General features: G+C 45.6%; 1 protein-coding gene across 2 annotated transcripts in view; it reads left to right on the top strand.

Moving 5' to 3' along the window:
• Nucleotides 1-12,454, top strand: part of SUCLG2 (succinate-CoA ligase GDP-forming subunit beta) — a 266,471-nt gene extending 254,017 nt beyond the window's left edge. For both annotated transcript variants that reach the window (XM_032324636.1, XM_032324626.1), the window contains exon 11: nucleotides 11,581-12,454. In XM_032324636.1, the coding sequence (XP_032180527.1) occupies nucleotides 11,581-11,696 (116 nt within the window). In that variant the 3' untranslated portion in view covers nucleotides 11,697-12,454. The remainder of the gene's footprint in view (nucleotides 1-11,580) is intronic.
• Nucleotides 12,455-12,856: the final 402 nt, after the last annotated feature.

Genomic DNA, 12,856 nt, shown 5'->3' with positions numbered 1-12,856 from the left:
GCTGCACATGCTGTCTTTCTCCTTTCAGTCAGAGAAGTGTTTCCGCTGCTAGTGCAGAGCCAGCGGTAGTCAGAGGGGAGAGAGACCCACAGTGTTATGCTCTGCTTGGAAGGAGATGCCCCTCTGATGCACATCCAGTGATCGGTCTTCCCTGGGCGTGGGCTGTGTTTTGGTCAGGGGGCCGCCTCAGTCTAGCCAGTGGTCCTTCCCTCAGGAACAGGAGCCTGACATTGTTTCTGCGGGGCACTCGTAATAACGAGGGGTTCTAGAGCACGGCCGGCCTGGGGACCAGCACAGCCTAAGTCCTGCACATCACAACACCACCATCCTCTTTGTGGGTGTTTTCTGAGTGATCAGTCGGTTCATTTCTTCATGCCTCAGTTTCCGTGTATAACACTTGAAAGTCGTGTTTGATCGGCCACCAAAGAGAAGAAGAACACACTGCGATGAGGAGAGGGACACCCTGGTAGATTCTGTCTGTCCTACCTTAGAGGTAGCAGGTGGTCCTCTTAATAAGACTATCCCGGAGAATACCACGTTGAGGCTGGCCAAAGACAGAGCTATCTAGGAGGAAAGACTCCGCTCGAATGTTCGAGAACAGGCAGGACAAACAGCTTTCACCTCCAGCCCCCTTCTCTTTATCGGCAGTGACCGCCTGCAGGGCTGTACCAAGAAAGATGCTGAGACTATACCCCAGCTCAGTGGCAAAGAGCTCTGGGGTCATTGTCTTCCGCAGAGGTGAGAATGAAGAGTGGGAGCACTCGAGCCAAGCGCCGGCCACTGCCAGCCCAGCTGCCTGCTGCATCAGAAGCAGGAAGCGGGGGCTGCCGGCTGCAAAGGCGTGAGATGAGCCTGGGTTCCCGTATGCCACAGCCACAAAGCCAAAAATGTGGACCATAGACAGCAAAGGTCTGCAGACTTTTTCTGTAAGCGGCCCGATTTTAGGCTTTGTGCCACGTGTTCCCCATTGCAATCACTCACCTCTGCCATGTAGCGCAGAAGCAGTGTAGACAGTATAGAAAGGAACGGGCATGGCTCTGCCATAATAAAGCATCGTTCAGAGACAAACAGTGGGGCCTAAGTTGCAGCCTGGTGTGGGTAGAGAAGAGGCCAGCAGCAAGACCTAGAATTCTGGAAACGCCTCGTGATCTCTGAGTCTAAAGCCCTCTCCATCCTCAGCTCTGAATGGTTTTGTGAAAGCTGAGAAAGATTTAGGCTCTAAGAGTAATTTCTCAAGGACCAGATGAGCAGTGAGATCTCGCAGTCGTTCCCCCGTGCAGGTACAGAATCATGGGCAGCAATGCACTGATGTTCCCTCTCAGGCAGCCGTGGAGTTCCAGAAATCAGGATTCCAGACAGAAGTCTCACACCACCAAAATTACCTTGGAAAAGTCCTGAAATCACCCATGTGTTAGAATATACGTGAGTTGAAAGCCATGAGGTAGACTGAAGAAAGGCACGAAGGGGAGCTCCGTGCAGATGCTTAGGTATATAGAACGCCCCTTCTTTACAAGAATGGCCCTATTCCTAGTACGTACAGAATTTGCTTGTCAGAGGATTCATTCGGTTCCAGTTTAATAGTAAGTCTCTCGGGGCACCTGGGTGGCTCAGTCACTTAAGCCTCTGCCTTGGGTTCAGGTCATGATTTCAGGATCCTGGGATCGAGTCCCACTCAGACGCTCTGCTCAGCAGGGAGCCTGCTCCCCTCCCCCTCTGCCTGCTCTCTGCCTCCTTGTGATCTCTCTTTCTCTCTCTGTCAAATAAGTAAATAAATAAAATTTTAAAAATAAATAAAAAACAGTAAGCCTCCCATACCAACATATTTTATATGTTGCCTTTTTGGACAGTTAAAATAGTTGAAAGCAAAAGCATCAACAGCTCACATGAGCCCTTGATGGATATATATCAGAGTTCATCCTCACCCTCGCTAGCACAATCCTAAGTCCATGCACACCAGCTTCACGACCCGGCCATCGGCTTCCTGTCACTACGAGCAGTGGCTCCCGCTGGCATCTTGAGAACACTTGTCACACTCACATCCTCAGCAGTGGTTACTTCTTACCGCAGCAGAAGAAATTACCTAGGAATATAGAGGTACAGAAGAGAGAGTCCTATAGGGTATCTTAGTCATTCTTGATTTTCCCAAAAGGTGAAGGATACAAGGCATTTCTGTAAGATACTCATCCAACCACAGTAACTTCCCAAGGTCACTCAACTTCTCGTGACCAAACCAGGTAAAAAGTCTCAGTTTTCTCATCTGGACATGGGAATAAACATGCAGCAGTGTCATGCGGTTGTTGTAAGAAGCGGATGCGTTTTCAAATAACCTATACAGGCCCTGGCTCAGTAAACGTTAGCTGCCATCATTACCCTGATTCTGAGCTCGACCGAGGGGCTTACTCAGGGAGCCTTGGCGACAGTGTGCCGAGCAAGGTGTGAGCCATGGGGTGCACGTCGTCTCAAACAGGGGAGGACTGCCGACACAGCGGGACTCTACCCCGGACTCTCGGTGAAGTATTCCATTTTTAACAGTACAGTAATAGGACAAAAGAGATGTGATACGTTATCTAAATTTACATGTCACCAAGAAAATGGACCTCTTCTATCTGCTTGTCACTTGAAAGGAGAATAATGAAAGAGGACCAAGGGCAAAAGGACAGAGAACATTTTAGGAGGAATCTGCTGCTTTGTAGAATTGGGTTCGTTTCCACTGAGCTCCTTTCTCCCCAGGACGGAGGGGGGGAAGATACCATTGCTTAGAGCCAGGGTCGAAGTATTGGAGGATTTATGGGCCGTGCTGACTCTGTCCCAGCAGCTCTGCCGTCGACAATCTGCAAATGAATCACTTTGGCTGTAGGCCAGTGAAACTGTATTTATGGACACGGAAATTTGAATTTCATGTAATTTTCATGCATCAGAAAATATTATTCTTCTGATTTTTTTCCCCTAACTATTTAAAAATGTAAAAACTATTCTTAGCTGATTTAGAACTGCCCTGACTTAGAACACCAGGCCAAGAGGCAGACCTGTCGTGGCTCACTGGTAATTTGACCTGAGCAAATCATTTAATGTTTCTGGGCCTCAGTTTCCTCTAGTGAAAACAAGAGATTTATGCTAAAGGATAATTAGGATTCTTTCTAGCACTAGAAGGTCAGGCTGTGTGGTTGTCCTGTGGCTCTGTAGTCAGATAAACCTAGATTCTTAATCGCAGCTTAGCCTTTGACTTGCCGGGGGCATGGGGCAAGTTCCTAAGATTTCCAGTTCCTCAGTTATCTCATCTGTAAAATGAGGGATTAAAAACAAGGTCTTCTTGGGTGCCTGGGTGGCTCAGTCAGTTAAGTGGCTGCTTTGGGCTCAGGTCATGAACCCAGAGTCCTGGGATCGAGCCCCACGTAGGGCTCCCTGCTCAGCAGGGAGTCTGCTTCTCCCTCTCTGCCTGCTTGTGCTATCTCTGTCAAATAAATAAATAAAACCTATAAAACAAAACAGCAAGGTCTTCTTTAAGGTTGCTAATGGTTGAAGTGATACGATAATTGTGAACCCGTTAACTCATGTACCCAACAGACATTAATTGCACCTAGTGTATATCCAGTAAGTGACAACTATTGCTTTCTTTAAAAAAAAAAAAAAAAAAAAAATCCCAGCTCCCATATACATCCAGACTGGAGAGTAGTTTTCTTCACAGCCCTGTGATAAGCCTAACTGGGGGGTGGGGGGGAGTGGGCGTACCTTTTGAACAAAACCCAGTAATTTCTGTCCAGTGTTACCTTCTCTTGCAAGTATTAGATTTTGATGAATTAACCTTGCGTCTCTGTTTACAGCTCTCTCACTCCACCTGCTGGCAGGAAGTCAGTGGTAAAACATGCACCAGTGGAAACTTAAAAATTTAATAATTATTCTTTTTATAATATCCTCTGCCAGTAGAACGAGATTTCATTATCAAACCATTCCCGTTTGATTCTCTGTGCATTGCCATTTTTAAGGCATCGGGCAGATTTGAAAAGCTTAGCAGCTTTTCAGCACGCAGATGTTAAGAAGTGCTTGAAGTTGAACAAGTGTGAGTCAATCAGTTATCTCTTTAGGTGGTTATTAAAACTGTTGTCCTGCAGCCTCATTGAAAAGCAATGCAGCATTTAATAAATATTAGAGGATGTCAGCAGCACTATTTAAATGTGGGGAAGAGATCAGTTCCCTTTGTAATTAGGTACACAGGCGTAAACACTGTCTTTGGAACTCTTAATTCTGTGTTAGAGTTTAAAGCAGCTATGGTGGTTTCTATTTAGAAATAAAGACAAGGAAGGGGATGGGGAGCAGGTGTCAGCCACCTGCTGAATCAAGAAGAAACCAACCTTGAATATTCAAAAGAGCATCGTCAATGAAAGGAACCCACACATCAGCAAACATCTGCCCAAGGCTTCCTCTGTTTTTCTTTTCCAATGATCTTTTGATGCTGCTAGTGTTCTTTTTGACCCTCTTCTCTCTGTGTCCCCACTTTCCCCTTGGAGCTGCTCTCTCTCTCTTTTTTTTTTAAGATTTTATTTATTTATTTGACAGAGGCAGAGAGGCAGGCAGAGAGAGAGGAGGAAGCAGCTTCCCTACTGAGCAGAGAGTCCGATGCGGGGGCCGGTTCCAGGACCTGAGATCATGACCTGAGCCGAAGGCAGAGGCTTCAACCCACTGAGCCACCCAGGCGCCCCCGGAGCTGCTCTCTTGCAGTAATGAGGGAAGCAGGGTATGTGGGCAACAAGACAGAAGGGTTCAGGGAGAAACCAGCCTGGGTGCTGGGACAGAGTGCTGGCAGGGTCAGCATAGAGGCTGCTGCACTGGGGACTTGATGGGCTCAGTTTTTGCCCTTGCTCTCTGTATCTGACTCTTGTCTATACCTCTATTTTTATGTGTGTCTCTCTCTGGGTTATTCCTCACGACTCTTTCCCCTCCCCCACCAACTCCTTTCTGTCCCCCACCCCTCCCCTACCCTCTCCTCTCTCCTTTTTCTCCTCTTCTTCCTTCCTTTCCCTGTCCCTCCCTTGCACATGCTGGGGTTCTGAGTATGCCTAGCCTGTACTTAATAATTAAGGCTATAATTAAAGTGTAACTGCCAGCATAATTAAAATTCACTTTAATGGAGCCTGGAATTGTGAAGCAATTAGGCATTTTGATATGGCCCTGTAGGAACAGCTGGAAGGAGAGAAGGACCCATTTTCCTGAGGGCTGTTCCACCCCCCTCTTCTGGCCCCGCCCCCTCGTTGTTAACCTTGAGCAAGAGGGCGGTGGAAGGCCAAGCTCAAGGGAAGCCGAGCTGCTGGGCCAAAGGAGGGGCAGCAGATTGGAGTCCTCCAGGCACTCAGCCAGCCAGCTGCTCCTCAGCGCTTTTTAGAGGAGGCCACTACGGAAGCCAAGAAACTCGGGAACAGTCGCGCCTTATTTTCAGGTGGTTTGGGGCTTCTCTTTCAATGCTAGTAGTTATTTGGGGGCTATCAGGCCAGCAAAGTGATCAGAAAAGCACCTTCCCACACCTCACCTCCTGAAGCACACTTGCCATGTATGAGTCTGCCCATCGTCATTCGGTCGATCAACAAGCAGGTGCTTCATAACAGCTGCTGCACCGAGTTCGGAGAGATCCTGGTGGGCCGGCCTGACACAGTGTCAGCCCCCACGAAGCTTGTGTTTGGTGGGCAAGAGAGAAATGTTAGTGAGCAATCCCAATAGTGCTATGATTCTGGATGTACAGGTACTGTAGAAGCTCTTTGACAAACCCCCGCTCTAGTTTGAGGGTTGGGGGAGTGGTGACAAGGAAGGTGTCCCCAACAAAATGCCATTTAAACAGGTATCTCACAAACATTTGGGTCTCAGCCGAGCAGAGAGAAGGCAAGAGTTCTAGGTGGAGGACTCAAGGCCAACAGCCCAGCATTTCTGCAGTTCATGAATTTCTAAATCAGTCATGTCACCCCTTTTGGAATACCGGGCGCTACGTTGTGTCCAGAACAAGGCATTAGTTAAGGAACTGACTTAGTCAGGTTTCTTGGTTGCAAGGAAGAGAGACTAGTTCAAGTAGTATCAAAAACCTAAAATGGTCAAGAGCTGGTTTCATCTATAGCCATGGAAAGGAATACAGGTAAAAGTGCATAAGCAGTTCTCAGAGTGGACGGAAGCCAGGATGCAGCTGGCCCCCAGGAGGAGGAAGCTGGGGCGTGGAGACCGCCCTCCGGAGCATCTCTCCAGCAGCCTGTGCCCTGACAGCACTCCTCTCTGCATGTTTGCACTGCCTTCCTCTCGCATGCTTATTACTTAGAGCTGTGTATGTCTTCTCAGGGCTGCCCCGTTCTATTTCATGTATACTACCCATTCAGATTCTCAGCAAAGCAAATCTAACTGGACAAGCTAATGACCATCATCTGTATTTGGATCACCCTTGGATCAGGTGCAGTCGTGCTGTGGGGACAGTCCACATCTGCCTCCATGCAAAGAACACCACGTGGTCCCTCCTCTAGTAGGAGACTGGGTAGGGTAGGTACAGCCAGACAGGGAGGTCGGAAAAAACGGACACCTGACTTGTACCTGATCCCTGCTCTTAAGTAATTTATAGCATCATTGATGCTATAAATGATTTCATGCGTGGGAAAGTGCTACAGATTTTAAATGTCAAACAAGAGTCACCAGGAAATCAAAAACTGAGTAGGAAGAACAAAGGATTTTGAGACTGAATCCTGCCAATCACTAAGCCTCAGTGCCCTTGGTCAAAAAAGTAAATAAATGAATAAAAAGAACTCATTTATAAACACCTGGCTCACAGGTCTTTTAGAAACACGAAACTCACCAGTTCAAAGTCTCAAATAAAGTATTGTGGGAAGACTGAAAACAAAGATTCTTTTTTTATAATCATCACTGTGATTACGATGATGATGATGTCATGTATTTATAAAAATTGTAAGAAGGGGTCATCCAAGGTTCAGCATCGATGTTTTAAGCATTAGGTCCAGAAGTCATTCAAACCAGTGCGGGATCAAGTTCAGTGTTTATTCCACTATTTCCTAGCTATTACTAGCCAGGCTAGCTAGACTTTGACCTTTAACTTAATTGTGCCTCAGTCCTCCCCTCTGTAAAAGGAAAATAGGAACCGTAGGGTTCCTCAGGGTTGCCACTGAGGAACAAATGAACTAATATACTTGAGACCCTAGGACAATGCATGATGCTAAGTGAGAGCTGCTATTATTGCTTTTGTTAATGTTACCACTCCTACTGGCACTGCTGATTCTTGTACCAGTCCAGTTACACAGAAAGAGCTTGACAGGCTTGGGCAAGATTTGTGTGCACAGGACTCTCACCAAAGGAGGGTAGAGTCAGAGATGAGGAATGTTCAGGCAGGTGAACCTGCGTCTTTGATGCATGGGGTTCTTGGGGGCTGTCTGTTGAGATTGGAGACGCTCTGAAGAGAAAGGGAAGAGGGAGGAGAGCCTTTCTTTAAAATCCTAATTTAGATTTCTCCCCTGGCAGAGAACTCTAGTCCGTGTCTCTGCTGAAGGAGACAGAAATGTATATATTTAACTTTCATTGACCTTGTGGTCCAAAGACCAATTCCATTCTGTGTCAGTCAGGACTTGGCTTCACATCGTGTCATGATTCCATGAAAGTCCTATGCACAGATTAATGTCACAATCCCTTAGCCTTGCATTGAACACCTGCCACAGTCTGATCCTCTGTCCTACTTTTCAACCTCTGGGACCTTGCCTGAATCTTTACCAAATGAATCAAAATGAACATTGAGGTTGTATTAATGAAATAATAAATCTTAATATCTTCATTAGTTGAGTAACCACTATATAGCAAACTGCCCTGAAATTCAACAGCTTAACACCAGGAAGGTTGTTGATCTCTTAGTTTCTCTGGTAGCGAATCTGGCTGTGGCTTAGCTGGGTCCTTTGGCTCAAGGTCTCAAAGCGGCTTTCCAAGTGTCAGCCAGGGCTAGGGTTATGTCAGGACTCCTCTAGGGAAGGGTTGCTTCCAAACACACTCCTGTCGCCATTGGCAGGATGCGGTTCCTCGTGGGCTATCAGACTGTAGGCCTCCGTTACTCCTTGGCATTCGGCTGGAAAGCAGTCCTGGGTTCCGTCCTTGCTGACTTCTCCATGGGACAGTCCACAGTACGGCAGTCGGCTTCATCAGAATGAACAAAGAGTCAGAGGGAGCAAGAAAGAAGACATGGGCTTTTGTGACTTAGTCCTAGAGGTGACCTTTCATCACTTTTGCTCTCTTCTTACTCATTAGAAGCAAGTTGCTGGCTCCAACCACAGCCAAAGGGATTATACAGGGGCATGAGCACCCGGAGGTGGGGACTGATCATAGCAGAGCCACTTTTGGAAGCTGCCCACCACACTTAAAAAGTAACATGTCATATGATACTTGACTCTCTCTGCTTGACTTATTTCACTCAGCATAATCTCTTCCAGTCCCGTCCATGTTGCTACAAAAGTTGGGTATTCATCCTTTCTGATAGAGGCATAATACTCCATAGTGTATATGGACCACATCTTCCTTATCCATTTGTCCATTGAAGGGCATCTTGGTTCTTTCCAGAGTTTGGCGACTGTGGCCATTGCTGCTATAAACGTTGGGGTACAGATGGCCCTTCTTTTCACTGTATCTGTGTCTTTGGGGTAAATACCCAGTAGTGCAATTGCAGGGTCATAGGGAAGTTCTATTTTTAATTTCTTGAGGAATCTCCACACTGTTCTCCAAAGAGGCTGCACCAACTTGCATTCCCACCAACAGTGTAAGAGGGTTCGCCTTCCTCCACATCCCCTCCAACACATGATTTCACTTATTTGTGGAGCATAACAAATAGCATGGAGGACATAGGGAGTTAGAGAGGAGAAGGGAGTTGGGGGAAATTGGAAGGGGAGATGAACCATGAGAGACTATGGACTCTGAAAAACAATCTGAGGGTTTTGAAGGAGCGGGGGGTGGGAGGTTGGGGTACCAGGTGGTGGGTATTATAGAGGGCATGGATTGCGTGGAGCACTGGGTGTGGTGCAAAAATAATGAATACTGTTACGCTGAAAATAAATAAAAAATAAATTTTAAAAAGTAACATATCAGTTAAAGTAATACTGGCTCCTGTAACAACAGAGAAACGCTAAAACGTGAGTCCTAACAGAACGTTCTTCCTCATTCATATAAAGGCTAAGAGGGTGAGTGAGTGGGGGTGCTCTGCTCTACAGAATTATGATAGTATCCATGCTGAAGGAGTTGTTGCCATCTTCAAAAAGGTGTCTTGGCTGGCAATGTTCCAGAGTGCAGACAGGGAAAACTGGGTGACTACAGAGGCTCATATTGGCAACTTTCATAGGTGTGTGTTTCATGTCCACTCACATGCCCTTGGCCAGAACTCAGTCATGTGATACCACGTAGATGCAAGAAGCCCTGGGAAATGTAGTTCCTGGTTGGGCAGCTTCCTCCTGGCAACAGCTGTCCCATATAGAAGAGAAGCTTGAAAGTTTGGTGGACAGCCAGGCAAGTCTGCCACAGGCGCGCAGACAGACATTTATGACATCCTTTCACATGTATTATTCCATTTGCTTCTCATCACAGTCTGTGCTATCAGCATTATTATTCTCATTTTAAAGAGGAGGAGAGGTGGGGCATGGGGGGCAAAGGGAGAGGTAGAGAGAGAATTTTAAGCTGGCTGCATGCCCAGCACAGAGCCCACGACGTAGGGCTGGATCTCACCACCCTGAGATCATGACCTGAGCCAAAATCAAGGGTTGGAACGCTGAACCAACTGAGCCACCAAGGCGCCCCATTATTGTCATTTTATAGACAGGGAGACAGATTGGTATATCTTTAGAACATGAAGGCTTGTATAATTAGGGCAAGCAGAGTTCAACTTCTCATCTCTGTTGTGTCATCTGTGAAAGAGGGACAGTAAGATCTAGGCACCATCCTCGTAAAGATTTCATGTGCTGCTCACCAGTCATTTAGCATCATATCTGGAATATGAAAGTGCTTAATGAGTATTAGTTATGGGGCAGATGATCCTAATGTTATGTCTGGAGATAAAGAAGTTGAGACTCAAAGGAGTTACACAACTAACGCACAACAGAGCCAGAATGAGAAGCTGGGGATCTTAGGTAACAACTTTCCTACCTTTTGAGTTGTTGCTATCCACAGAGGTCATTCAGCAGATTGCTGTGGAAAACAGCAGTGAGTCAGCCTTGAACTAAAGATGCAGTGCCAAGTGTCCCCTTCCCCTCCACTATGGGGACCCCAGGCTCCCAGGAGAATCAACACTGTGTCACCTTGCTAGCACAACTCTTCCTCTTTAACTCTGCCTTTGCCTTTTTGGATGAAACATGCTGACCGAGTGCCTCCTTTTTATTTGTACGCATAGGTCCTCTAAGGCCTATATTTCAAGGTCTTTGTTTATAAATAGGCTCTGTCTTGCTAACTAGATAGAAGCATAGGAAATGATGTAAGATGAGGTATTTCATTAGACTCTTAAATTTTATCACATTTCTCCAACGGGCTCATTCGCTCTGAAAGAACAGAGAGGCAGTTTGCATGCTAAACAGTCAGTTGCAGAAGCACACCTTTGGGCAAGGGAGTGGAGGGTAGCTTGGCCTGCAGAAGCTACAAATCCAGCAGGCTGCAGTGCTCTTTTTGGGTCCTCTGCCCTTTCTGTCAGACAGAGTGGGGAGGAAGCAAGAACAGAGGTGTGGAATGCTGTCCTTCCCAAAGCAGTAGACCAGTGCCATCAGTGGGTGGGTTTTCAGAACGTTAGCTGAGTGCCAACTCAGACCCTTCATTTCAAGAGGTCTTTAAGACAAATGACTTCTGGCATGGGCCAAACCTGCATGAAAGCCTCTTGACTATAGATTATCAGCAGAAATTTCAGCTTTTCATCAGTTTAAAAAACAAAACAAAACAAAACAAAACAAAACAAAAAAAGCCATTGGTCTCATGCAATTCCTATCTTTCATCTTGTTTTCTAGCCAGACCACCACTTGTTAGAGATCTTGTCACATCCTCTTCCCTATCAACGACCTTGATTAAAACCTGTAATTAATTCATTTCCTGGTGAAAAGCTAGGGATTGGTCAGTCCTTGCATCTTCTTGTGTTACTTTCAATATTCTGTCCCATCCCATTCTTTTTCTTTAGATTCCGTATTCAGATTATTCAAGCAAGGGATGGATCCATTCCAGAGGATTTTCCTCTTTCAAACTAGTTGACTAAGTAGTCACTAGTTTTTCTTTGTTCACAGTCTTGTAAGAACCTTGCAAATCATGATTTGCATTTTTTAAATGCCAGAAAAAATATAGGTAGCATCTTTGTAATGCCAGGTATTTGAGGTAAAAAGAGCAAACAAAACAAAACAAAAACCATAAAACAAAAAAAGTATATTCGTCATCTGAATATATGTAAATAGCTAAATCTGGATCCTAAGAAGCTGGAACTGAGTTTAATTAAATTGTGTTCATGAGACCTGGGCATTGCACAATTTCTGCTCGTAGGAAACTTCCCGGGGCATCACCTCCAGTTTCATTTGAGTGACTCTTCGTACCCCCCCAACCCCCACCTTCTAGGAACCAATGTCCACGAGGCCCAGAACATTCTCAATAACAGTGGACTCCCCATTACTTCGGCCGTCGACCTGGAGGACGCAGCCAAGAAGTCTGTGGCTAGCGTGGCCAAGAAGTGACAGCTCTGCCCTGACCTCTTGGAGGAAGAAGTCCATTTTGCCGGGAAAAGTAATGTTTTTGTCATCACTGTGAAGGAAATGATTATCCCATTGGGGGAAAAAGGAGAAAGGATGAGCCAGGGGATGAATCACTGTACCTAAGTTCTTAAATCTGCATTTCTGCATTTTCTTGAATAAGACAGCTAGGCAGCCAAATAATCTGATTTCACTTAGAACCTTTATCCATGTCCTGTTCTCATACTTTTCCGTCATGGTCAGCCTGCTCACTAGGCATGTTTCACCAGCTTTGGGGGAGCAGTGTATTTGGCCAAACAGTGTGTGTATTTACATAGAATTTGAGAACAGACCTTGGTTCATTTACAACAAATTTACAACAATTTTTAATAAAAAAAAATGCATGCTGTAAAAAAACTCAGGATTCCATTTGACAGACTCTCAAAAAGACACAGCTAAGACATTCAGAAGTGTTGTGCACTGCAACAGCTTCTACGAGTTTCTAATTCCAATGCTTAGAAAATCCCTGAATGTTCCAAAACATACTATCGTACAGTAGATGATCCACATTAATATCCCACATGTGTATTCGACTGTTTGCCTTAATATTGAATATACTGTTTACCTCACACTAAAAATACAGCCAGAAGCCTTACTTGTGATTTTGGCATAGAAGGGTCTATTTCAATGTCAAAACTGAAGAATGCTGATTCTTATGGAAATCTCCATAATTAAGCCATTTCAAGACAAGACCGTGCTGAAGATCAAATTCTGTTGTGTTGGTATCTTTTCTCCCCTCTCTTGTCCGTCCAGAATCTACCGGCTGGGAAAATGTAATTGAGAGAATGTGGCGTTTTCTCATAATGTCCATTTCTGGGGACGCCTGGGTGGCTCAGTTGGTTGAGCAGCTGCCTTCAGCTCAGGTCATGATCCCGGCGTCCTGGGATCGAGTCCCACATCGGGCTCCTTGCTTGGCAGGGAGCCTGCTTCTCCTTCTGCCTCTGCCTGCCATTCTGTCTGCCTGTGCTCACTCTAGCTCCTTTCTCTCTGACAAATAAATAAATAAAATCTATAAAAAAAAAAAAAGTCCATTTCTGTGGTGGGAAGGAATTTGAATTGAGTCTTTGTTTAAATTTTGGTAAATTTTTATCTGTTCGCAAATTTAA

The sequence above is a fragment of the Mustela erminea genome, chromosome 1 (genome assembly GCF_009829155.1).
Source record: "Mustela erminea isolate mMusErm1 chromosome 1, mMusErm1.Pri, whole genome shotgun sequence".
Classification (NCBI taxonomy): domain Eukaryota; kingdom Metazoa; phylum Chordata; class Mammalia; order Carnivora; family Mustelidae; genus Mustela; species Mustela erminea.
The sequence above is the reverse complement of the archived record's forward strand: the minus strand, read 5'-3'. Positions and strand labels throughout refer to the sequence as shown.